General features: G+C 46.7%; 1 protein-coding gene across 1 annotated transcript; it reads left to right on the forward strand.

Annotated features, from left to right (window-relative positions):
• The first annotated feature begins 15,372 nt into the window (after window positions 1-15,372).
• ODF1 (outer dense fiber of sperm tails 1) lies at window positions 15,373-23,254 on the forward strand. Its single transcript, XM_061171982.1, has 2 exons — window positions 15,373-15,692; window positions 22,858-23,254. Exons 1-2 carry the CDS (start codon window positions 15,373-15,375, stop codon window positions 23,252-23,254), a joined length of 717 nt encoding a protein of 238 aa, XP_061027965.1.
• The last annotated feature ends 581 nt before the right edge of the window (window positions 23,255-23,835 follow it).

Raw genomic sequence — 23,835 nt, forward strand, 5'->3', positions numbered from 1 at the left:
AAAGCAAAGCCGCTTTAGCCTCTGGGGAGTGGATACCACTGAGTTCTGATGACGCTCTTTCCTCGGAAGAAATGCATATATGATTTCGGTAATTAAAACATTTAATCTGGTGATTATCCTCACAAAAAGAAACCACTTGAATTAACCCTGGTGGGGGAACATTCCATCCAGCTGTTAGAACCAGGGCTTTCTGCCCCCTCATCCCACCTCCTTTCCTTTGAGGGAACAGCCCACCTGCTTGGGGACATTCCCTTGTCACTCACCATATACCAGTTTTCTGAGTGGAAGTGTGGCTGGCCAGATGGCCCACAGCATTACTCACTTTCCTCGGCTGAAACACATGGTTCCATTTCTGAAACACAGTATTTATTTTTAAAAAGAGCTCAAGAAAAAGCTGATTCATTGTTACTCCAGAGGAACTCCTTAAGGAAAGATAGTACCCTTAAGAGCAGACATTTCGTGAAAACCTTTTTGGTTTAAATAAAAGGAGCTGCTGTGTCAAACACATTCACCTGGGGAGCTTGTTAAACCAGGGGATTCCCAGGTCTACCCCTCCTGAAACAGGAACCTGGGCAGGGGCCCAGAATCGGGCTTTTTAACAAGCTCCCTGGGTGATTCATTTGCATCCTGAAGTTTGGGAGCCACTGGGGTAGGGGGGAGACACCCACTCATCATCAGTGCTGGGTTGGGTTGTAACAGTGAGTCAGGCCGGGAATGATGTGCCCGAGCTCACCTGGCAGCCTCTGTGCTTCATTTGGATGACAAATTAGAAAATGATGTGCAATTAAGCTTTTCACCAGGCAGTGAATCAGTTCAACCCCTCTTGTACCTCAGAGCCAGCCTTTGTGTCCCTGGGTAATCAGGAAAGTCACCAAGACTCCCCAGGTAATGTGGCCTGGAGGATGACAGAGCAGAAGCCCTCAGGTGTTGTCTGTCAACCCGGAACACAGAACAGGCTGAGTCCTGTAGCCTCACCCCGACTGGGTTCTAACTCTCAGAAGCTGCTGAGGAGGAGCCCGGCATACCCGCAGATATTTTTGTAATGGTTCCCAAATGTCAGCCCAACCCAGGGTCTGGACCTGGGCTGTCCAGAGAACTTATTAAAAATACAGATTTCTGGGCCCCAGCCCTGAGGCACTGATGGAGAGTGTCTTGGAGGCTGGGCCCTGAAATCTGTATCCATGGCAATCCTTCCTGGGGATCAGGAACCACTGTGAACAGAGAGTACCGCTTGTTGGATCTTGAGGATATTAGAAATAAACCTACAGAGAAGTCAATGTAAAGAAAAGAAACTAGGTATCAGATGGCAGGGGAACCATGATCCTGCAGCCCTAGATTCTACCAGACGTCCTAATAAGGGGAAGGCAATCGATGAGAACTGAAAAGAAAGACATCCCTTTAAAAGGGGTAATTCACATTTGTTTTGCTCCCTTTTAGCACCGGGAGCTTACAGGATGATGGAGAGGGTGGGATGAAGAAGATTCTGACTGCACAGGCTGCTGGCTCCTATGAGGGGATTTCTTTTTTTTAAGGGGTATTTCCAGTGGTGTGTTATAAGTGGGTGCTCGGGGAAAAAAAGAAAGAAAAAGCCCTGATTTGTAATGTTGGCTGATTTCCCTGGAGTAAATCCTTCCTCCGTGGCCTATTTCAAGCTAGCAACGGGATGTCACTGAGCGTGAAGTTGGGAAGAGATAGGTACAGTTGGCTCTCTCTGCTGGCAGAAGGTCGCTCCAGCACACCTCGGGATAGTCCCCAAATTCAAAGGAGACCTTCCTGAAAAAGTCCAGTAGTATCTGCAGCAACATCACCATGCTGGAATCCCTGTGGGAGGGAGACAGGCCGAGTAACTGGGAAGGCAGAATAACACCACCTGTGTGGTTGAGGGCTTCTCCTCACCAGCTGTGCGGACATTGCCGGGTACCGCGCCAGGAGCCACGCTCAGTGCCCAAGCACAAACTCCCCAGCAAAAAGCCAGCTCGCCTAAGGCAGAGCCCAGTTTCCCAAGGAAGTGGGGACATGCAACGGAAACAGGAACCAAGAGCTTCAGGTGGGAGAAGGGGGTCTTTCTTTTTGAATTCTGCTCATAAACACTCATTAAAGACCGAGAGTTCACGAAAAAGGAAATGGAGCTGTTGCCCCGAAGCCCTGGTATCTGGACAAGCAGATTCTGCAACTTTAGGGGGCGGGGCTTGGGATGACACATTCTGCACAACCTGAACTGGAGTGGAATGGAAACTCTCCAGTTAATCGTTCCAATCTGTGTCTAAGGAACCATGATGCTCAGTTATGCATTTCAAGTACTTTCAAAAACTGCTCTGGAGAGAGATGTGAAATCCATGATGGAGAGAAAATTAGCACTTATTTTCCCAAGTAGGTGAAAATGTGTTGGGTAAATAATGGGAAAGAAAGCAGAGGTTTCTGGGAATTACCTCGTCTGCATGAGTGAAGAAAGAATGAGGTGGGGTGGGAGGAAATGACAATGCAAATCCCAGATTTGATGGGAAATATCTTTCGTGCCCCTGGTCCTCAAGAAGAGCTGGTTGGTCCTGAAACAAAAGCAACCAACGGTGTACAACTCTGCTCTGTTCCTACGTTCCCTTAATGTGTTGGGCAGATCCAGAGTGAAAGACAAGGGGTAGAGGGACAGCAGAATGCAGGGATTGCTTTATTTTCAAGCCACTTCCTGTTGTGAGAACGCAAGCCTGGAGCGTGCGGGTGCCCTTGTGTGTTTATGTTTGGGGTGGGAGTTAGGGAAAGCTAGTAAAATCCCAGTTTACTAAAAAACAAGCAAGTGAGATCCTGCCGTACAATGATCTGCTATACATGTTTGCTGGTGGGATCGGCTGACAGACAGTGATGCGCTGGAGCCAGCTGGGGCACTGGCTGGTGGGAGCCACGCATGCACGCCTCTTCCCAACTTGACATCAGCGACATGACACTGACAGCTTGAAATCGGCCGCAGCAGGATTTACACTGCAGTAATTGGCAGATCCTGGGTCATTTGTCCCTGGAGAGCTGGTTATTACAGACCTACCACCACACCACTGTGGGCAAGTTACTCTAATGAGAGGTTGGATCATAGCTGTGTCACTTAGTGTGCTCAGGCCACCGTCACAAAATACCACAGACTGAGTGGCTGAAACAGCAGACATTTATTTTCTCACAGCTCTAGAGGCTAGAAGTCCAAAGTCAAGGTGTCAGCAGGGTTGGTTTCTCCTGAGGCTTCTGTCCTTGGCTTGCAGATGGCCGCCTTCTCGCAGCATCCTCACGGGCTTTGCTCTGTGCATGCACGTCCCTGGCATCTCTTCCACTTCTTATAAGAACACCAGTCAGACTGAATTAGGGCCTACTCATAAGACCTCCTTTGACCTTAATTACTTCTTTAAAGGCCCAATGTCCAAATACAATCACATTGGGTGCTCTGGCTTGAGGTGCCTCTGGTCAGAGTGCCCAGGAGCATGAATCTTCCTTTCTGACCCTAACAGATAGCCCAGCTCGCCTCAGCCCTGCCACACCACCCTCTGCTTCTCCACCATCAGCTGCAGACTCTTGCCTGTTCTCTGTCAGTCCCTTCATCCCTCAATCCTCGCTGTGTCCGCTGTGCCGCAGGCACTGTGCTAGCGCTATGGGCGTGGCAGTGCAAGTGGCAGCCTAGTCCCTGGACACCTACACAAGCCATTACAACTGTGATGCTCCCTTGAGACAGAGCATATCATGGGAGGACAGAGTGCACTGACCCCAGGGAAGTGCTGTTTGAGCTGAGATCTGAACCAGTGAGTAGGGTTAGCTGAGTAGGGAGGGGGTTAAGCGTGGCGGACACAGAGCAAGCAGACGTGCAAAGGCACTGAGGCAGAAAGCGCGAGGTGTGTTCTGCCGCCTTCAGGCCGTGCTCCCTTCTCCTGCCCCCACCCCCACTCCCCACTCCGATGGGTCCTGCTTGGTGGGGAGGTGGCGAGGGGCGAGAAAGAACTCACGGACTGGGAGAAGGTGGAGTGGGGCTACAGGGCTTGTTAAGAGACTGGAGTCCTCTGTAAGTTTTCAAAAATCTTCAGTGTTTATTAAGAGAATGAGAAAGTTGGAGGGTAAGAGACTATGACCAGAGAGTAGAACTTCCAGAATCAAGATTTAAGAGCGAAGCAGTTCCAGGAGATGATGGAGGCTGGAGGGACCTGCGGCGAGGGTGCTGAGGTGAATGTCATTGAAGACAAGCAATTCAAGAAACCAAGAGCCTGGAGAGATGCCAGCCTGGGAATTGGCAGGAGTGAGAGGGGGAGAGACCGAGAACAACCTGGGTGAGGAGAGAGCAGAGGAGCTGCAGGAGAGACCCTGTCCAAGACCACAGGGCCATCTGCCCTTGCCATCACCAGCTGAGTACGTGGGAAAGTTCGAGGGAAGCCGCTGCAGCCTCTGAACCAGGCTCCTCCCGGGTTCCCTGCCTCCAATGGTGACCCGTGCTGCTGTGCGGGGAACGTAACTAAGACTGCGGTAAAGGCCAGGGTCTGGGGACTGAACTTTGAGGAACATCAGGAAAACAGCACTCCAGATTTATTTATGGGAGAGATAAAAATTTGTTTGCAAAACTAGGAGTAAAGGAAATTTAGAAAGAGAAACACACACTCAGGCATTAGTAGTATTGACTGTACCCTGGCTTCCCGGCCACCCAGGGGCACCCCCGGAGGTGTAACTTCAACAGTAATAAACCACAGGTCTTTGGCTGGCGCCCACCCACTGTTAAACACCCCAGCCTTCTGCTGGGTCTTTCTCAGTTATTTCTGGGAGCTCTGCATGAGTGTTTCTAGACGCTCACAACAGCCCTCTCTGGTCCCACTGGGCGTCCACCACTCTGCCCATGTCCTCCTCCAGCTCACGCTATGGAGCGTCCTGGTCGTCTAGCCTGGAAGTCACCTTCCCTGGGGCCATTCTCTCTTGAGGACTCTGACATCCTTGCCAACGGTGCCATCTCCTGGGGCTTCCAGCACTGGTGCTGCCTCTAACAGCTTCCCGGAAGGGCACTGCTCCTCGATGCCTCTGTTAGTACTGCTGGGACCTCCCCCCCGTTGGCTCTGGGCACATCGGCTAATGTACTGAAGGGTGAAGGTGACAGAGCTTTGCCAAAGCCATCCCCTGCTTCAGGTCACAGTGGGGAGACTGTTTTCCCCCCTTTTTTTGTGTGTGATCTGAAAATCAGCTAGGATCCCTCTGGCCCTGGCGACTTAACAGGCTGGACCCCTCTGTGCATGCCCAAGGCGCTCTCCGAGGTCCCTAGAGGAGGCTGGCATCCTCACAGTCACCTCGGGGCTGAAGCAACTGGTGTCCCAGTCAGCTCAGTGCGTGGGTCCCTCACCATCTCACACATGCCACTTTCTGTTTCACACCAGCTTGGCCCTGCCACGAACCTCAGCTCATTCTTTGATTTTTATTAAAAACAAAACAAACAAAACCCCCGCCATTCATATAAGTGATCTGTGAGATGTGCTAGGCATTACTGAGTGCTCAGGAGGGGATGGAGGTTTATATCACAGCAGCACAACTCACAGAGAGATTGGACTTTCCTTAGTCTTAAAAATCACCCACTAGTGATTGTATACGAGTACACACACTTTGCAAAACTGTTCAGCAATGTCTAGCCGAGTTGAAAGCATGCATACCCTATACCCGGACCCAGCAATTCCATCCCACAAACACGCTATGAATATTCACCAAGACGTGTACAAAAATGACCCTATGTCCATAGTCCCAACAACAGCCTCAAATGAAAAATGCCCAAATGTCCATCTATAAGTGTCCATCCACACAGAAAGCGTAACTAGGTTGTGGTGTATTTATATAAGGGAATGCCATACAACAGAAAGGAGTGAAATACAAATATAGGCAACAATGAGACTCTCAAGTCTTATGTTGACTGGGAGAAATGAGAAACAAAAGAGTAGATAGATTTTTGTATATTTCCATTTATATAAAGTTCAAAACCAGACAAAATGAGTATTGGGTGCTAGAGAGCAGGAGCGGGTGCTAATGCCAGAAGGAGGCATGAACAGGGGCTGCTGGGGTACGTTCTGTTTCTTGATGGACGTGCTGGTTACTTGTAGGTTCACCTGGTGAAAATTCACCAGGCTGAACGATTATGATGGGTCACTTTTCTATATGTGTGTTCTTCTTCAATAAAGTTTACATTAAATAATAGAGAGCCCTCCTGCCACTAAGGGATTTCCCACCAGCCACGTGGCCTTCCTCCTTCCCCTCCCACTTCCCGCTCACCTCCTCCAGTCCTGTCTGTTGGTCTCTAAGGAACAGGACGTGAGCTGTCTCGCTGCCCTGGCTCCTGTCCCTTCAGGGTTCACTCTTCTGGGTCCCCCCACCCTTCACTTACTCTTTTTGGGGTTTTTTAAAAGATATATTTATTTTGATGTGGACCATTTTTGAAGTCTTTATTGAATTTTGTTACAGTATTGCTTCTGTTTTATGTTTTGGGTTTTTGTGGGGTTTTTCGGTTTTTTTTTTTTTGGCCATGAGGCATGTGGGATCCTAGATCCCTGGGGACCAGGGATTGAACCTGCACCCCCTGCGTTGAAAGGAAAAGTCTTAAGCACTGGACCCCCAGGGAAGTCCCACTTACTCTTTTTTGAATAAAGAGAAAGTCCTCCCTAAGACAAGTTCTTGTGCCAGCTTTTAAGAGTATAATTTCCGGGCTTCCCTGGTGGCGCAGTGGTTAAGAATCCGCCTGCCAATGCAGGGGACACGGGTTTGAGCCCTGGTCCGGGAAGATCCCACATGCCACAGAGCAACTAAGCCCGTGCGCCACAACTACTGAGCCTGCGCTCTAGAGCCCGCGAGCCACAACTACTGAAGCCCGCACACCTAGAGCCTGTGTTCCACAACAAGAGAAGCCACCGCAATGAGAAGCCCGCGCACCACAACAAAGAGTAGCCCCTGCTCGCCACAACTAGAGAAAGCCCGCGCACAGCAACGAAGACCCAACACAGCCAAAAATTAATTAATTAATTAATTAATTTAAAAAAAAAGAATATAATTTCCCCCACCTGGAAGGGTTAGACGGGCTCAGGGAGAGGCCAGCAGCCCAGCAGCGCCGCACGGTGGTTACGCCTGGAGCTGCAGGGTTGTCGCCAGTGCACCTTCGGCTTCTGAGACCTGCCAGCTGGTCAGCCATAGAAAAGTGACTTGGCTGATCTGTGCTGCAGATTCCTCTCCTGTGAAAAAGCGACAACGTTAGCACCGACCTCAAAGGGCTGACCGAGAGGGTCAAACAGACAAACATGTGACCAGCACCTAGAATACCACCTGGGTGTGTAGCTATCACTACTGCTTTGAACCCCTCATCTTATAGAATATCTAATGAAAAGAGCTCCGTTTTTGTTTTGTTTCTTGCAGTCATACATGCTGGCCATCTTCCTGTACTGAAGACTCCAGTATGAGTCGATGCAGGGGAGGGGCTGGATGTAATAGAGGCTGAGAACAGAATCAGGCCATAGAATCAGGCCACGCTGCACCCGGAGTCCAGGCCTCCCTCCAATCTGAGCTTTACACGCCCCTCCTCTAGGTGATTTCTTTCTCCAGAAGCAAATAGGTCCTAGCTGGACCCACAATTCCTGTCCACAAGCTGGGCCAGACCCAACTAAATTCCTAAAAGCGGTTCCAACTCGGCTGAAGCCAGGACTCTGCTACATAGGTTCTAAAAATATCACTTATAATTAATCAGTTTCTCTCCTTCTTCTTTCTTTTACACACCCACATGTGTGCACACACACGCATTATTCACAACTGGATTTTGAACTTTTAACTCTTCCTACTCTTTTGAGATCCACAGTTGCTACTGACCGTTGGATGCTTACTAGAACAACAACTGAACGAGATGATCAGCTCACAACGTGATAAAACAGAAGTCTCCTCACCTGAGAGACTCAAAGCAGGACGTGGAAGCCATGAAAGACTAAGGGCTCCACAGCTAAGGAGGCTGCCCCACTACGACCGCCTGGATTTCTGGGTTCAAAGTCCCTTAGTCCGCATCCCCCAATGCCAAAGTCCCAGAAAAGAGAACCTGGCCAACCAGCCACTGTTGGGCGCCTCTCTCGGTGCAGAAACCTATACCCAGGATGGCAGACAGGTCTCGTCTTAGGAGGATTTCTGCCAGAGTCTCCCCGATCTTCCCTCCGTCGGGTGGGATTGGGGTTCAGTCCTGAGAGAAGGGGATCAGTGGATACGCAGATTCCCCAAAAGCTCTGTAACGGAACTCTGCAAGTGAGGCTGAATACAGTGTTTTAGGAAAAGTTTAGCTATTGTGGCTTTGAAGTGCCATGGCACCGTGTAACTTCCAGAAGATGAATCAAAGCAGTGATTCTCGACGCGTGAGCCTTACAACCCTTTCAGGGGTCCAAGAGGTCCTTCCTTTCCCAATTATACATCAGTGTAAAGCTGGATTCTCTCTCTTTTTTAAAAATATTTATTTATTTATTTTTGGCTGCGTTGGGTCTTCATTGCTGCGCATGGGCTTTCACTAGTTGTGGCGAGCGGGGGCTACTCTTTGTTGCAGTGCCGGGCTTCTCATTGTGGTGGCTTCTCTTGTTATGGAGCACGGGCTCTAGGCATGCAGGCTTCAGTAGTTGTGGCACGTGGACTCAGTAGTTGTGGCTCGCGGGCTCTAGAGCGCAGGCTCAGTAGTTGTGGCGCACGGGCTTAGTTGCTCCGCGGCATGTGGGATCTTCCCGGACCAGGGCTCGAACCCGTGTCCCCTGCATTGGCAGGCAGATTCTCAACCACTGCGCCACAAGGGAAGTCCCTGGATTCTCTTTTATGCTCAAAGCAAACATATCGCAACAGAAAATAGGTCGCAACAGCTTGGAGGCAGAAGGAGATATTTCAGCCGTCCTCTATGAAGCTGGACATCAGAAAGATTTGTAAAAGTGTAAAACAGTGTCACCATTCTCAATTTTTTTTTTTTTGGAAAGCAAATTTCCCATAAAAAGTGCTACTTGTGTTAGCATGTTTACTATTGTTATTTTTAAATGCTTACGTATTCTGTAAATGTCTCAGTTTTGATTTCTTATATGGGAAGTCTTAGTAGATAAAACCCACATAACCAAGAGCTCTTTGGGATCCCCAATCATTCAGTGAGAGCGCCGAGTTCTAACCACTGGACCACCAGGGAATTCCCAAAATTTTCTTCTCAGGAGTCATTAGACTTGAAGACAGAGAGAGGAGGCTGGCCGCCTGGATGGAATCCTACCTCTGCCACTTGCTGTGTGAACTCCCTGTGCCTCAGTCTCCTTATCTGTAAAATGGGGATAAACAGCCCTACTTCAGAGGGTCACTAATCAGCCTGGCACAGAGTTGAGCACTCACTAAGTGTGAAATATTATTATTCAAGTAAGCATCTATTTAAGAGTTAGGCAGTTATGGTGGTGGTGGTGGAAGGAATATAAAAATTCTCATCCCCCTTGAATTAATCAGGCCACCATCTGCAGCAGAAGCAAGTCCTTCTGTTTCTAGGAGGACATGGACACATGCTTTTTGTTTGAGTGATTCCAGTGTGAAGTTCAAGAAAGTTTTTTGGTCTCTGTCCTCATCAACAAACCGGATTGCAGCTAACAATTTTTCTTGGTGAAAATCCATGAGGCTGGAGGGGAGCAGGGGGAGAAGGGGCAAGTGGAGACACGAGAGGGTGGGAGAAAGGAGTCAGAGACTATAGTCGTCACGAAGAATCCAGAGCTCATAATAAGACTCTTACTACGTTCAAAGCCACAGGTCTGTACCCCACTGAGGCGAGCTCCATCACTTAAACTGGGCAAACTGGATGACCACTACAGCCACTTGGTATTCCCACCTGCATTTCCAGCCTGCATCTCCTTCCCCGGTTTTGGCATCTCCTACATCCCAGGCAAACCAGGATGGTGATCACAAAAACCCCTGTCCACTCCTCAAATCTTAATGAGGAAATTTACTCGTGTATATACTTGGTATATAAAGCTCTCATAACTCCTTCCCAATAATGCCTGAATGATCATATTTGCTGAAAGAAAAAGGAAAGCACCTCCTGAGATCCTGGCCAAGAGCAACCTTCCTGCTGCAGCGACGTGGACCCAAGTTCACTCCCGTTGGGTGCAGTTACAAGAGTAACTTACCAACATTCTCCTTCTCCTTATCCCTCCCCTTATTTGGCAGGAAGATACTTGTTAAAGCTCCTTGTGGAGGCGGGAGGAAGAGGGAGGTAAATGATATGAACCACTGTGGTTGGCCATAGGAGCCCTGGTCATCCTAACCCAGTGAGGGTGCACTCTGTCACATGTACAAGCCCCCAGCTCTTCCATTCTTATCTGCCTGGGGTGCTTGAGCAGAGATTCCCTGCTGAGTAGGAAATGGTACGGGTGACTTGGATTTTCCAAAGCTAAAGTTCTGAGCTAGAACCCCAGGAAAGTCTCTCTTGCCCCAGGGAGAGTGTCCATGGATGGGCCTTCCTGGGTGTTTCCAGACACTTTCCCTAGTTTGAGTGAGTCATCGCCATCACCTGTACCTACAGGGCCTTCAGGACTGGTGGCTGAGCTGATGCAGCTAGTTCTGGGTTAAGAGGGAGGAGCTGGACTATCTCTGGACAACGTCCACCGGAGCAAAGGCTGACCTATATGTTCATCCTGGAGTGGTCCTCTTGGACAGGTCCGGGGGACAGGCTGTCATGTCAGCTGTGTTCTTTAGTTACAAGAAACTGAACCTGCCGGGGTAACTGAAGAGAAGCAGGAATTTATTGGAAGGATATGGAGGAGTTCAGAGACTCAAAGGAAAGCCAGAGAGCCAACCTGAAAACAACAGAACAAGGCAGTAACTAAGGTTTAGTCTCTTCAGGGTCCACTGTCCGCATGAATCAGCTCCAACCATCTCCAGTCTCTCTGTGAAAGGTCAAATTCCCAGAAGAGAGTCAGGTTGGCCAGCTTTGGTTACATGTCTGCCCCTTTACTGGGCAACTATATTGATAGTACCTAATGGCAGATGGCGGGGTTGGAGGGAAGATAGTTATTTTATTGAAAGAGGGTGCCATAGATGATAGGTAAGAAAAGCATTAGATGTCCATTTCAGGAAGACTTTCTCAGTGGCAAACCTGCTCAGAGAGATGGCCCTGGAGCCCACCCAGATTATAGAGGCAGAGGCCAGAGGTGGGCTTAGCAATTCAGTGCAAAGCTGATAGTGTCACAGACAGCACAGTATCAAAAATTGTTTCATCATGGGCTTCCCTGGTGGCACAGTGGTTAAGAATCCGCCTGTCAATGCAAGGGACACAGTTTCAAGCCCTGGTCCGGGAAGATCCCACATGCCGCAGAGCAACTAAGCCCGTGAGCCACAACTACTGAGCCTGTGCACCTAGAGCCTGTGCTCAGCAACAAGAGAAGCCACCGTGGTGAGAAGCCTGCGCACCGCAATGAAGGGTAGCCCCCGCTCGCCGCAACTAGAAAAAGCCCACGCACAACAATGAAGACCCAATGCAGCCAAAAATAAAATAAATTAAATAAATAAATAAATAAATAATTGTTTCATTAGAAGATTAGTGATATCCTCATTGAAGAAACTAAGAAATCACAGAAAAGTCTAGAAAAGAGAATTTTTAAAGTCATCTATAATTCCACCACTGAGAAACGACCACAGTTAATTTTTGAGGGTGTTTTTCTCCTCCTATGGATTCTTGTTAACATAGTTGAAGACATATTCTGTGTATGACTTTGAACTTGATGTTTAAGCACCGATTCAATAACTGCTAGAGGAGTATTTTTGTAACCTTGGCCTAGTAAATGACTTGACCCATAGCTGTCCTACGTGGTGGAAGAGACAGAGGAGACCTTTCTGGGCCCATAGTTCCACCAGTACTGGGGACCAAGCATCCACTTTGCCCAGCCTGGGAAGTTGCCAAGGCCTGCCCTCCATCCCATAGGGGGTTCTATCCAGCCAAGGTGGATGGGAACTTCCGCAGACATTGTCCTATGTAAGGAAAGGCCCTCATCTCCACTTTAGAGCCCATGGAAGCTCCTTGTGTTTATGCTTCAGGGAACTGTGACTCTAGATCATTCCTGTGGGTTTCTGCTTGTTCTGATGAATTCTACATTGTCCTTCTAACATGAATGGATCATATTTCCATCTGATCTTTACAGGCGCCACTGCCTTTAAGTCATTTGAAATGATGTCAAGAATATGCTTCACGATAAAGAGTGAAATTACTAGGAGGATGGCATCATGGGAGAATCCTAGTTAAAATAAAGCTGTAACTGTCTTCATAATGTGCCAGGTATAATATAGATGTGTGTGTACTTAAATTCCTGAACCTGTATATTTAAGAATCTAAAACTGAGAGCTTGCTTGTTTTAACCTTTGCTGACATTTGCTAAGGGACAGAATTCATGGTGATATAAGAGTTCACTTGGAACTAGAGAAATCTGTACAACTCCCACAATGAACCCTCAGGCCATATTCCTATGAACACAGTCTACCTTCAGAATTGGATGGAATCACTCTTGAAAGACTTCAGCATTTGTCCACACAGGTGTATTATTTCCCTTTGTTTTTTAACTCATCCCATGTGACTCGGGCTCCAGCCTCCCATTTTAATATCTTCAGAGAAATCTGTTTTCTTTACTAAAATACTTCATCTGCCCAGAAAAGGATCCCTAGGTCAAGGCTGGGGAGTGCTGGGCGTGGTCTAGTGATACACAGGGGACTTCAGCATAAGGGGCTCTTACCTCTCTGATTATTCCTTCTATGAGACTATCATGAGCTCCTTTAATTCTCTCATTTCTTATCACTGTTCCTCAGGAGTCTGCTTCAGCCCTCTTCTTTTTTCAATCTATTCCTCCTCCTGAGGGATCTTGCCCATTCTTTTTTTTTCTTAATTTATTTTTGGCTGCGTTGGGTCTTCGTTGCTGCGTGCAGGCTTTCTCTAGTTGCGGCGAGCAGAGGCTACTCATTGTTGCGGTGCACGGGCTTCTCATTGTGGTGGCTTCTCTTGTTGCAGAGCACGGGCTCTAGACGCAAGGGCTTCAGTAGTTGTGGCATGCAGGCTCCGTAGTTGTGGCTCGCGGGCTCTAGAGCGCAGGCTCAGTAGTTGTGGCATATGGGCTTAGTTGCTCCGCGGCATGTGGGATCTTCCCAGACCAGGGCTCGAACCCATGTCCCCTGCATTGGCAGGCAGATTCTTAACCACTGCGCCACCAGGGAAGCCCCCTTGCCAAATTCTTTATGGAATTGTGGCTCCTGAATTGATATCTCTGGCCCAGTTTTCTCTCAAGTTCCAGACCCACTTAGCCACAAGCTACTCCACATTTCTACCTTAAAGTTGTCACTAGCACCTCAAACTCAGCATGTCCTCCAAAATTACTCTTCTTCCTGTGTTTCTCATCTCAGTCAATGGCACCACGATTCTGCCTAGCTAGAAACCTACGAGTCATTACTGACACCTCCCTCACTCTATCCTCATTCTGGTCACTAAATTCTGTTTAATTTACTCATTTGGTCATTCAGTGAATCAATTTTAAACTCCTACTCTGTGCCAGACATTGTGTTGGGTATCTAATGGTGAACAAAAATAGGTCCCTGCCCTCATGGAGCTTACAGTCTAGTTGGGGAAACAGACAAATGGTGTTGTAAAAGAAATATGCAGAGTGCTGAGTGTTTAGTCTGGGGGACAGGGAAGGTCTCGAAGGAGGGACGTTTAAGAGAAGAGCTAAAGAACACCTTAGGAGTTAACTAGATCAAGGGGTGGGGTGGGGAGTTCAATCTCTAAGCAGACAGAACAGTGTGCACACAAGTCCAGAAAGAGGTGGAATGAGAGAAACTTCAAGGAAGCCTTTGTGGCTCAAGTGTAATGAATTACAGGAACAGTGATGAGAGAGGAGAGGAGAGGCAGGCAGAGGCCTTATTGTTCAGCACCTTGTAAGGGTGTTGGACCTTCTTCTAAGAGGACAGAGAAGACTCTGAAGACTTTGGGGGGCGGGTAGAGTTGAGGGGTAGCAGATTTATATATCAACCTCACTCCAGCTACAACGTGGAGAGTGGATTGGGTGGGGCCTGAGTGGATGTGGCGGGGAGGAGAGCCCATTGGCTTCCTTCTTGCCACTCCTATGACCATGGTCCCCAGTCCAGGATTTGGCTGTCTCTTGCCTTCCAGCAGAAGACACTGCTACTGTTTTCCCCTTGAACTGCACCTTCCACGTGGCTGCTGGACTACCTTTCAACTTCTCTCAACAGAAACAAAAACCAGTGATCCTTCATTGTACTCAAAATAAAGTTAAAACTCTTTAGCTGGCCACAAGTCCCTTTAAACCTGGCCCTTGTCTCCCTCTCCAGTGTCACACCCAACTACTTGTCCTCCAGTACCCTATGCCTTAGTCCACTAAAAGGGGATTCGAGAGGCAGAGAGCAGTTTGAGGGGAAAGGCCCAGAGGAGCAAAGTACCCGAGCCAAGGCTGAGGCTGAGCCCCAGGTCCAGTGTGTTGATCCAGCTGAGAGCACAGAAAACTGGCCCAAGCGGGGGTTTCAGACTTTTGGCTTCAAGCAACTTCAGGCAGTTGGCTATGAGTATCAAGGACCAACACTTGGGAAGCACTTGGGGATAAGTCATCTGGCGGCTTGGACGTAAGACCAGAGGTGTAGTTGCTGGGAGGTGGTGATTGAGGACAGGACCCTGAGCACTGAGAGATGGCAGCTTAAGAGCAGGACCCCAACCACTGAAGAACTGAGGTTCCAGGACAGCCAGGATGCCAGCTTATAAAGAATGGGCAGGACCCAGAGACTTGGGGCTCAGAAGGTCAAGGACAAAGGTTGACTTGAGGATGGCTTGGTAAGGAGACCCATGGGAGAGCTCTTTATATTCCACCTATAAAGGGAAAAGGGGACAGAATGAATCCTGTAGTGTAAGGGCAAGGCTAGATGTCAAGGCTAGAGTGAGAAGGGCATAAAGAAAGGAGCCAGGCAGCTCCTTCCATCCACCCCCCCCCCACCAAGATCTTCATAGTTGTGGCTAGTCCACAGGACATACACAAGTCAAGAACATTTCAATTTAGACCAATAAACCCCAAAGAGCTGTGATTACTTGGGGGGCCCATCCCAACTCAAGGTGAATGAAATCTTATATGGTTCTGAGAGCAGCTTTTTAACTCTAAGGAGGGTCTCTGGAGACCATGACTGTGCACAGTTCTCATGGCAACCAAAAGACTATGACATACTTAGAGGGTGGTGAGGTCATAGAACCCAAGCTTTAAAGTAAGTGAATCATGTGTGCCTCATTTATTTTTAAAAGAAACTTCTGAGAAGAGCGTAGAACAATTTTTCTCCCCCGAGTGCCATTTCCCAAAGGTACTCACAGAACAATAAGGTGTGACTGTAATGGCTGCACTGAGTTGTCTTCTGGACAGTGTTAGAAGGGACATAAAGAAGGTGGACAGAGAACTAAGGCAGTTGAGATGCATCGACGAACTCAGCACACGATGCCTGTGTGACTTATACGTGCACCCGTATTGCTGCTGTGACTTGCACCCGTACCCATACTGCCTGTGCTATTCAAAGCGATCACAGACCTGCGGCCTGTGTGATCTCTACCCATGCTGCGGGTGTGATGTCAAGCTTTACTGTCTTCGCCCGTCTCTCAGAAGTTTGGAGAGGAAAGCCATTAGAGCCATGGAAGATGAAAAGAGAGAGCTTGCCAAGTAAGAGAACTTCCTAAGATTTTTATAGTTGGTATATTAGCCTCCTAAGTTGGAAAAAGGGGGGGAAAGTGTGACAATCGATACTTGAGCAAAGATGAAATGGGTTCAAGATAATGACTCTGGTGACTTAACAAAGATTTAAAAAAAGAAGAGTAAATGGGTCCATGATGGGAATTGTAAGATTCTCAAGACAGTGTAATGATGTCGATTGGCAAGGCTGTTTTCGGCTTATAGCAGGAGTGCCAACGTGATAAATAATGTGGCTTTAATGAGAGAAAGAAACAGGGGGGTGTCATTAAAAAGCTATTGGAAGCAGCAAAATAAACATTTTTTCTGGTTATGAGTAAAGTGATTTGAGTATATTTCGGCTTACAGAAATGACTTTGGGAGAAGTAATAATAATTGATCAAATCCTTAATGTTTGCCAGAGGCTTTAAGAGCAAGGGAGCAAATTGAACAACAGAGGCATTTATATGGTTTTGTAAGAAATCCTTTCTCCTACTCCCCAACTCTTGATGACCTAAAATTCATCTGGAATTGGGTTTATTGTCTGCCTCCCCCTTCAACTGTAGCAAAGATTGTGCAAATAAACTACAGAACTGAGAGCTGCAGTTTTCAGAATACAGTTGAAAAGGTTTTAATAGAATTGGATAATTTTAAATGCACTTTAAAATTTGGGGGGTTTGATCACATTTTATTTTTTGCTTGAGAAAGCTTTCTTTTTCTGTCTACATATGCCATTTAGTCTGTTACTATGATGAAAAAAAAAGGTTGAAAACACTGTCCCCTGGTTAAATAAATTATGGTACATCCATACATTGGGATGATATGTAAATGTAAAAAGGACTGATGAAGCATTTTAAGTATTGTCATATTAAGTGAAAAAAGCAAGGTGCATAAAAACTACTTAATATACTACTATTTTTTAAAAGAAGGACACAAATAGATGATCTTTTGTATTGAAATCTATGTGACACATAACATTGTGTAAATTTAAGGTGTACAATGTTAATTTGATACATTTATATATTGTAATACGATTACCATTGTAGCGATAATTAGAACCCCTATTGTGTTACATAATTATCATTTCTTTTCAGTGGTTGGAATGATTAAGTTCTAGTCTCTTAACCACTTTAATGATTGTAATACAATATTTGTTGTCTATATTCACTATACCATGCATTAGCGCTCCAGGACTTACTACTCACTGCCAGTTTGTGTCCTTAAACAACATCCTTCCTACCCCAATGATAGATTAATAGATTAGATGACAGATAATAAATAGATTAGATAGATAGATAGATAGATGATAGATAGTTAGAAAGAAAGTAGATGATGGATGGATGGATGGAGAGAGAGAGAGAATGAGGTCCTTGACAACCGTGACAGTGATGTTTCCCTGGAAAGGGCAGTAGGGCAATTATTGTCCAGGTCATCAGTCACCAGAGGTCAGGAATGGGCCTCCCTCAATAGTCTGAGATGGAACTATTGGCAATAAACTCATCTACACTCAATTTGAACCAGTTTTAATTTTTACTCCTTAGAGTATCAAGTTATATAAATTTCATGCAGTGTGAGTCAGGGGTTCTTTTTTAAGTACTTGGTCTAAATGAAGGGTTACTTGTGAGCAGGTGTGTCCACTTCCCTGTGCCTCTGAACACTCGAATACCCTTGATCCAAGTCTGCTCAGCCTTTGTCTCCTGGCTGTCCCTATTCTCCAGACTCTCCAGGTGAGTTCTTCACCACCTGGGCACCCTCTGCCTACTCTGGGAGTCTCAATGATCTGCAGTGGACACAACTTCAGGCTTAATTCTCGGCAGTGTGGTTTTTACAAGAGGTAATGTTTTCTCTGGTTTGTCATACTTTTCCTGACAATGCTTGGATTTTTTGCTAATTTTTTTTCTGTTGCTTGTGGCAGTATATGAAGCTGCCGTTGTCTTCCTGGATCTCTGAACTGATAATCCAGAGTCCATTTCAGAAATGACCTCAGGCTTGCCCTTTTGCATCTCTCCCCAGCCGCTTTTCTTCTTCCTATTCATACCACCTTGGGAATGCTCTATTGCTCTATTTCTGACAGCTTGACATTTCACTAACCTGAAAATCTTAGTATTACCTGCAAACCTAAATATTCAATTTTCTGAATATGGATGAAAATGTTAAACCCTGATCCAGCTCCAATCCCAGAGGACTCCTACATTAATATTTTTTTCAGTGAAATGCCTCTTTTTTCTTCTCTCTAAGGTCCCAGTCCATGACTAAATAGATCCAGAAATATCATGTTGATTCAATTTTTTAAAAAACAATCTTTGGTGTGAAACTTTGTCCAAGGCTTTTAGAATGTAGAAATCATACTCACATGACCTTTTACCCCTTAAAGAGAAAGATAGCAGTTTGGTTAGGTTATGACATGTCCTTTCAGATGCCAGGCTGTGTTATCCAGAAGATTCTTTGCCCAATGGGGAAATAAGATTCCCTGGTCTATAGTTGCCATGGCCCCACTGGAATTGTCTTTCTGTGTGAAAGTCTATGTGCTCTGTCTCTGGGTGCTCCTTTAATAACGGGCAAGAAGTTTTGGCTAACCATATAATTCCCCCCAAGAGTCATTTGAGCCTTCCTGAGTGTGTGTTATTTGATTGATGCACGCACGCGTGTGTGTGTGTGGTGCGTTTTTGGACTGGGTACAGAAGGTTCAATTCCTTTTCATTGTTTACTGAGCAGTTGCTTCAAAAGACACCTTGGCAGTATCTTCATTAGTAGAAACCCAAGTAAGTACTTTCATTTCTTTAGCTTCTTTGATATTCTTTTTCCTCCCCAAATTTCCTTTTGCACCCCAAGCACTCACCTTTTCCGACTCTTCCTTCCTCTTCTGGATTGGGAGAGACTGAAGTGACTGAATTTGGTTTCCTTTGTAAGAAGCCATGTGACCAGCCTGGTGTAAGTTTGCACCTGACTCACCTCCACACTTCGTGGGCTTCCTGTCTTCTGTACTCAAGTGCCAGAAGCAAAGTCAGCCCCTCCTCAATCCTGCCCTTACGAGTTTATTATCTAATTACCAAGCCCGCGGCAGACTGGCTCTGACACCTGGCTTTAGTCCTTGCGGGCACATGAACCTTGATTTGCAGCTGCGCCTAGGAACGCACTGGGCTCAACCCTGTGACCTTTGCTGGTGCCTGGAAACCCATCCTGAGACTGTGCTTCCATCTGTTCATCCAAGTACCTGTGGGAAGCCTGCGGCTCGAGAAGTTCCCTTGAAAAGCCCCCCACAAAGGGCACCATCTTCTGAAAACTTCAAAAACCTGCCCTCTGGTTTCTTGTTTACCCCTCACGCTCTGAGTATGAAGTTTTCACTGAATCACTCTCACTGGGGGAGGCTGGTGACTGTTAGCCCTCAGGGTTGCATTCTTTGTGGTTTAGCGGTGCATTCCTGGGTCTTAAGCCCTCAGGGAATCTTTCCATCCCCCATCCTTTGACCCAAAGATCAGGGCATAGTCACACCTTGGGAATCCGGCAGAGAGGAACTCCGGGGCTTTATGGCTTTACTTACTTTACGGCTGGTGGCTGGTTGGCTTTCCGCTGAGAGGAGAGTTCGCTGTTTCCCTCTGTGTCCCTGCAGAGCTGGAAGCGAGTTGGGCCCCTTGGTCCCCTCTCATCGCAATCTCTTTGTACGCAGAGGTCTCGGGGTGGCAAGAGTAGGCGTTGCTGCCCATCCAGGCCAAATGCATGTCCATTATTTGACCTTAGTGTTTAATGACACAGGACTCGGGGCCTGGTCGCTTAAAGCCTTGAATTTCAGGGAAGTCTGTGTAAAGTGGAGCCTGGTACAGCCTGTTAAAGAAAGTTACCCTTTATTGAGTGAAAACCAAGTGCCTAACACTTCATCTTCATTTAATCCTTGTAACACCGTGGCCATCTTACAGATGATGAACCAGAGTCAGGGCAATGTTCTTGATCATCAGGAAATGGGACAGCTGGGACTTGAAGCCAGGTTTGCCTGACTCTGGAATCCATGTGCTTAATCACCTGGTTAGTGGTCCTGAGTGATCTCCCGACCAGGACCAGCAGCCAGCATCACCTGGAACTTGTTAGAAATGCAAATTCTTGGCTCCTCCCCAGACTGGCTGAATCAGAAACTCTGGGGGGTGGGGCCCAGACACCTGTAATTGAACAAGCCCCACAGGTGTTCAGATGCACCTGTGTCGTGCCACTCTGCTCCTGCTGATACCCTTCTTCAGTATGAACCAAAAGTCAGGAGGAGAGAGACAAGGCAGGAAATGGGAAGAAGGAGAAGAAAGAAGAGAGAGGGAAAGATGCGTTGGAAAGGAACAATTGAGCTTAATGGGTCTTTGGAGGGGTCTAAATTAGGAGAAAAAGTAAAGTACTCCAAGGAAACTAGAGGAAGGCCAGCCTCCCTTTGGTTCAGAGTAGAGACAGGCATTCTCATCATCCTCATTACTTTATTCGTCAGCCGGCTGAACCTGATTCATATCTTTGTGAAGATGGCTGGCGATATCCCTCACCTTTGCTGTGGGCAGTATCGCATTCAGGAACTTGGTCATACATTCAGGTGAAATTCAACTTCAGCTGGGAGAAGAGGTGACAGCCCAGAGTGGCAGACAGATGGCACTGCCCACTTGCTTTTCCCCAGCTTTTCGAAGAGCCTTCTGCCACCAACCAAAGAGGCTGACTTGCCTCTGTTTACTATGACTAAGTTCCTCCCTGGTGATAACTAGTAGAGCAGGCCATCTCTCTTTGCCCAGAACCCCATAGAACCAAGGAAAATCGCATGTGGGGTGACAGGTACTTTGCTGGGCAGGAGTCAGGTTGCAACTTCAGAGTTAAATCTGATGAGTAAAATGAGGCTCCTGCAATTTCTCCTAAACCCACACATCCCCACTGATAACCCCTGGCCTAGAAGCAAAAGGAAGAAGAAACCTGGTCTAGCCAAGACTTCGGGGCAATTTCCTGAAGACCCACATTTGTGAGACCCCTTTTCAGCTGCTGCAGTGGGGACGGGGCTGGAGTGACAGGAATAGAGGAAGAGGGGGAATCTAAGCAAAAACAAAAACGAAACAGGAACAACGAACTCATACTTCAAGACTCATATTGTAAGAGGAGGAGATAGATCTGGGAGCCAGCTTTGCCTTGTAGATCTGGCTCCCAGATCCATCTCCTGTAGAAGGCAACAGGGCTTATGGGTATGTTAAAAAAATATTCCCTCTTTTTGCTTATCTGTATTTTCTGAGTTTTTTACAATGAACTTGTATAACTTAAGTAACAAAAAGAAGTAAGGGTATAAAAAAATTCAGCAAAAAAAGTAAGAATTAAAAATGTATCTCGGGGCTTCCCTGGTGGCGCAGTGGTTGAGAATCTGCCTGCCAATGCAGGGGACACGGGTTCGAGCCCTGGTCTGGGAAGATCCCACATGCCGCGGAGCAAATGGGCCCGTGAGCCACAGCTACTGAGCCTGCGCGTCTGGAGCCTGTGCTCCGCAACAAGAGGCCACGACAGTGAGAGGCCCGCGCACCGCGATGAAGAGTGGCCCCCGCTTGCCGCAACTAGAGAAAGCCCTCGCACAGAAACGAAGACCCAACACACCCAAAAATAAATAATAAATAAATTAATTAATTAAAAAAAAAATGTATCTCAAACCAATCACCCAATCAGAGTCCAGACTCCTCAAACCAGAAGAGCTTCTAGAAAGCATACATGCCAATACCTCCCTTTGGAGGCCAAGAGATGCAAGAAGATTTGCCAAGAGTGAGTCTTAGAACACAGATTTTTTTAAAAATGTTAAGGGATAAAAAGAAGAGCATTTCACAGCGTTAGGTTGTCTTTGGAAGGATCAGGCAATTAGAAAGAAAGTGGTCCCTGAGCAGGGCCAGAGCACACAGGGCTGATGCCAGGCTGCTGAGGTCCTCATGCCAAGAGCTCAGTCTGACTGATGGTTAAAATCATGACCTAGGCATTAAACAAGCCTGGATTTGAATCTAGGCTCTGCCATTCACCACCTTCACCACCTCCCCATCTACAAAATGGTGACAACTACACCTGCATGACAGGGTTCTTGTGAGGGTCAAATGAAACAATGCCTCTAATGGCTTAGCACTTTCCATGGCACATTGTGGGGAAAAAAAAAAAAGAAAGAAAAAGAAAAAATACACAACAGACAAAAGTCTAGCATCCTAACTATGTGGCAAGCACTAGTATAGATTCTTTTCATTCATTAACTAATTTAAGTCTCATGAAACCCCTAGAAATGGGTTACTATTATTGTCCCAATTTTACAGATGAGGAAACTGAGGCACAGAGAGGTTTAAGGAGCCTGCCCAAAGTTCCATAACTAATAAGAGGAGGAGCTGAGATTTAAATGCAAGAGAATGTGGTGATCATTTTGTAATGCATAGAAATGTCAAATCACTATGTTGTGCACCAGGAATTACCATAGTATTATAGGTCAATTGTACTTCAGAAAAACCCAACCCACCAACCAAACAAACTCATAGAAAAAGAGATGAGATTTGTGGTTATCAGAGCAGTGGGATGGGGCGGGGGGGATTGGATAAAGGTGGTCAAAAGGTACAAACTTCCAGTTACAGGATAAATAAGTACTAGGGATATAATATACAACATGATTACGTAACAGTGCTGTAGGTTATATATGAAAGTTGTTAAGAGTAAATCCTAAGAGTTCTCATCATAAAGAAAAAAATAATTTTTTCTATTTAATGTTGTATCTATATGAGATGATGGAGGTTCACTAAACTTATCATGATAATCATTTCATGATGTATGTTAAGTCAAATCATTATTCTGTACACCTCAAATTCACACGGTGCTGTATGTCAATTATATCTCAATAAAACTGGAAGGAAAAAGAAAAAAAGAAAATTAAAAATAAATACAAGAGAAAGATCTGGAAGGCCAAGCACCCATCTGTTGTTAACAGGGGTTTACCTGTGAGGGAGTGTTATTTACATGGGAGGACTCTCATTTTTTACTTTTACACGCTTCTGTGAAGTTTGACTTTTCACAATGACTAGTGTGTATTACTTTTGCTGTTTTTTTTTTAAAAAAAAGAGGTAAAAATATTGCTTGTCAAGCTGTGTCTGAGCTCCATGGTCTGAGCTTCTTCCTCCCACCCTTTCTTTTTCCTAAATTCCAGATTGAGAAGAACAACAAATAGAATTCTAGCCTCCTCTTGCTGTAGCAGTAACATTTTAGGATCAGTGAACGTGTGCGGCTTTGAACCCGATCAAGTCAAGGTGCGAGTGAAGGACGGAAAGGTGTGCGTGTCAGCTGAGCGCGAGAACAGATACGACTGCCTGGGATCGAAAAAGTACAGCTACATGAACATCTGCAAAGAGTTCAGCTTGCCCCCGTGTGTAGACGAGAAGGACGTGACGTACTCCTACGGGCTCGGCAGTTGTGTCAAGATCGAGTCTCCCTGCTACCCTTGCACGTCTCCCTGCAACCCCTGTGATCCCTGCAGCCCCTGTGACCCCTGCAACCCATGCTATCCCTGTGGGAGCCGGTTTTCCTGTAGGAAGATGATTTTGTAAAGTGTAGGAACCCAGGACTTAGTAGAGTCAGGTATCCAGCCCGGCAGCTCTTCTAGTGTTTCTCTCCCCCTTCCCATGGCCTGTGTTACTCAAGAACATAGAATACTGAATACATAACTGCAATCCACTGGTGTGTGAAAGTATTTTGGTTCAACCCACCACAGAGCCCCGCCAGGTTAGTGGGCAACGAAGGATGAACAGATGGGAACGGAGATGAATGGTGAGATCTGCCCTCCTGTGTGCTACTCCATACCCCACTACCTCCAAATCCCAGGAAAAGATACTTTTGGGGTGGGCATCCCCAGACACTGTTTTTCCAAATGATTTTGTGACATGACCTTGCCCAGAAATGAAACAGTCAAAGCAGAAACCAAGACTAGTTAGGGCTGAAGGCAAGCACTTTTTCAAAGCTACTGCGGTAGGGAGCACTGGAGAGAAAGTGACTCCCCAGTGGAAATGTGGTTGGAGTTTTGACTGGGGCAACGATGAGGGCACAAAAGTATGGGGGGAGCATGTTCACTGACAGAGGGTGGGGTGGCCATACGCTGTCGTGTCTCAACATTCCTGTGATTTGGGGGAAG

The sequence above is a fragment of the Eubalaena glacialis genome, chromosome 17 (assembly GCF_028564815.1).
Source record: "Eubalaena glacialis isolate mEubGla1 chromosome 17, mEubGla1.1.hap2.+ XY, whole genome shotgun sequence".
Taxonomy (NCBI): domain Eukaryota; kingdom Metazoa; phylum Chordata; class Mammalia; order Artiodactyla; family Balaenidae; genus Eubalaena; species Eubalaena glacialis.

Bases quoted from the DNA above. Each gene is read 5' to 3' on its own strand.
- ODF1 (XM_061171982.1), top strand. From the start codon at position 15,373: ATGGCTGCACTGAGTTGTCTTCTGGACAGTGTTAGAAGGGACATAAAG. The intron at 15,693-22,857 runs GTAAGAGAACTT...CCTAAATTCCAG, and splicing joins GAAAAGAGAGAGCTTGCCAA to ATTGAGAAGAACAACAAATA.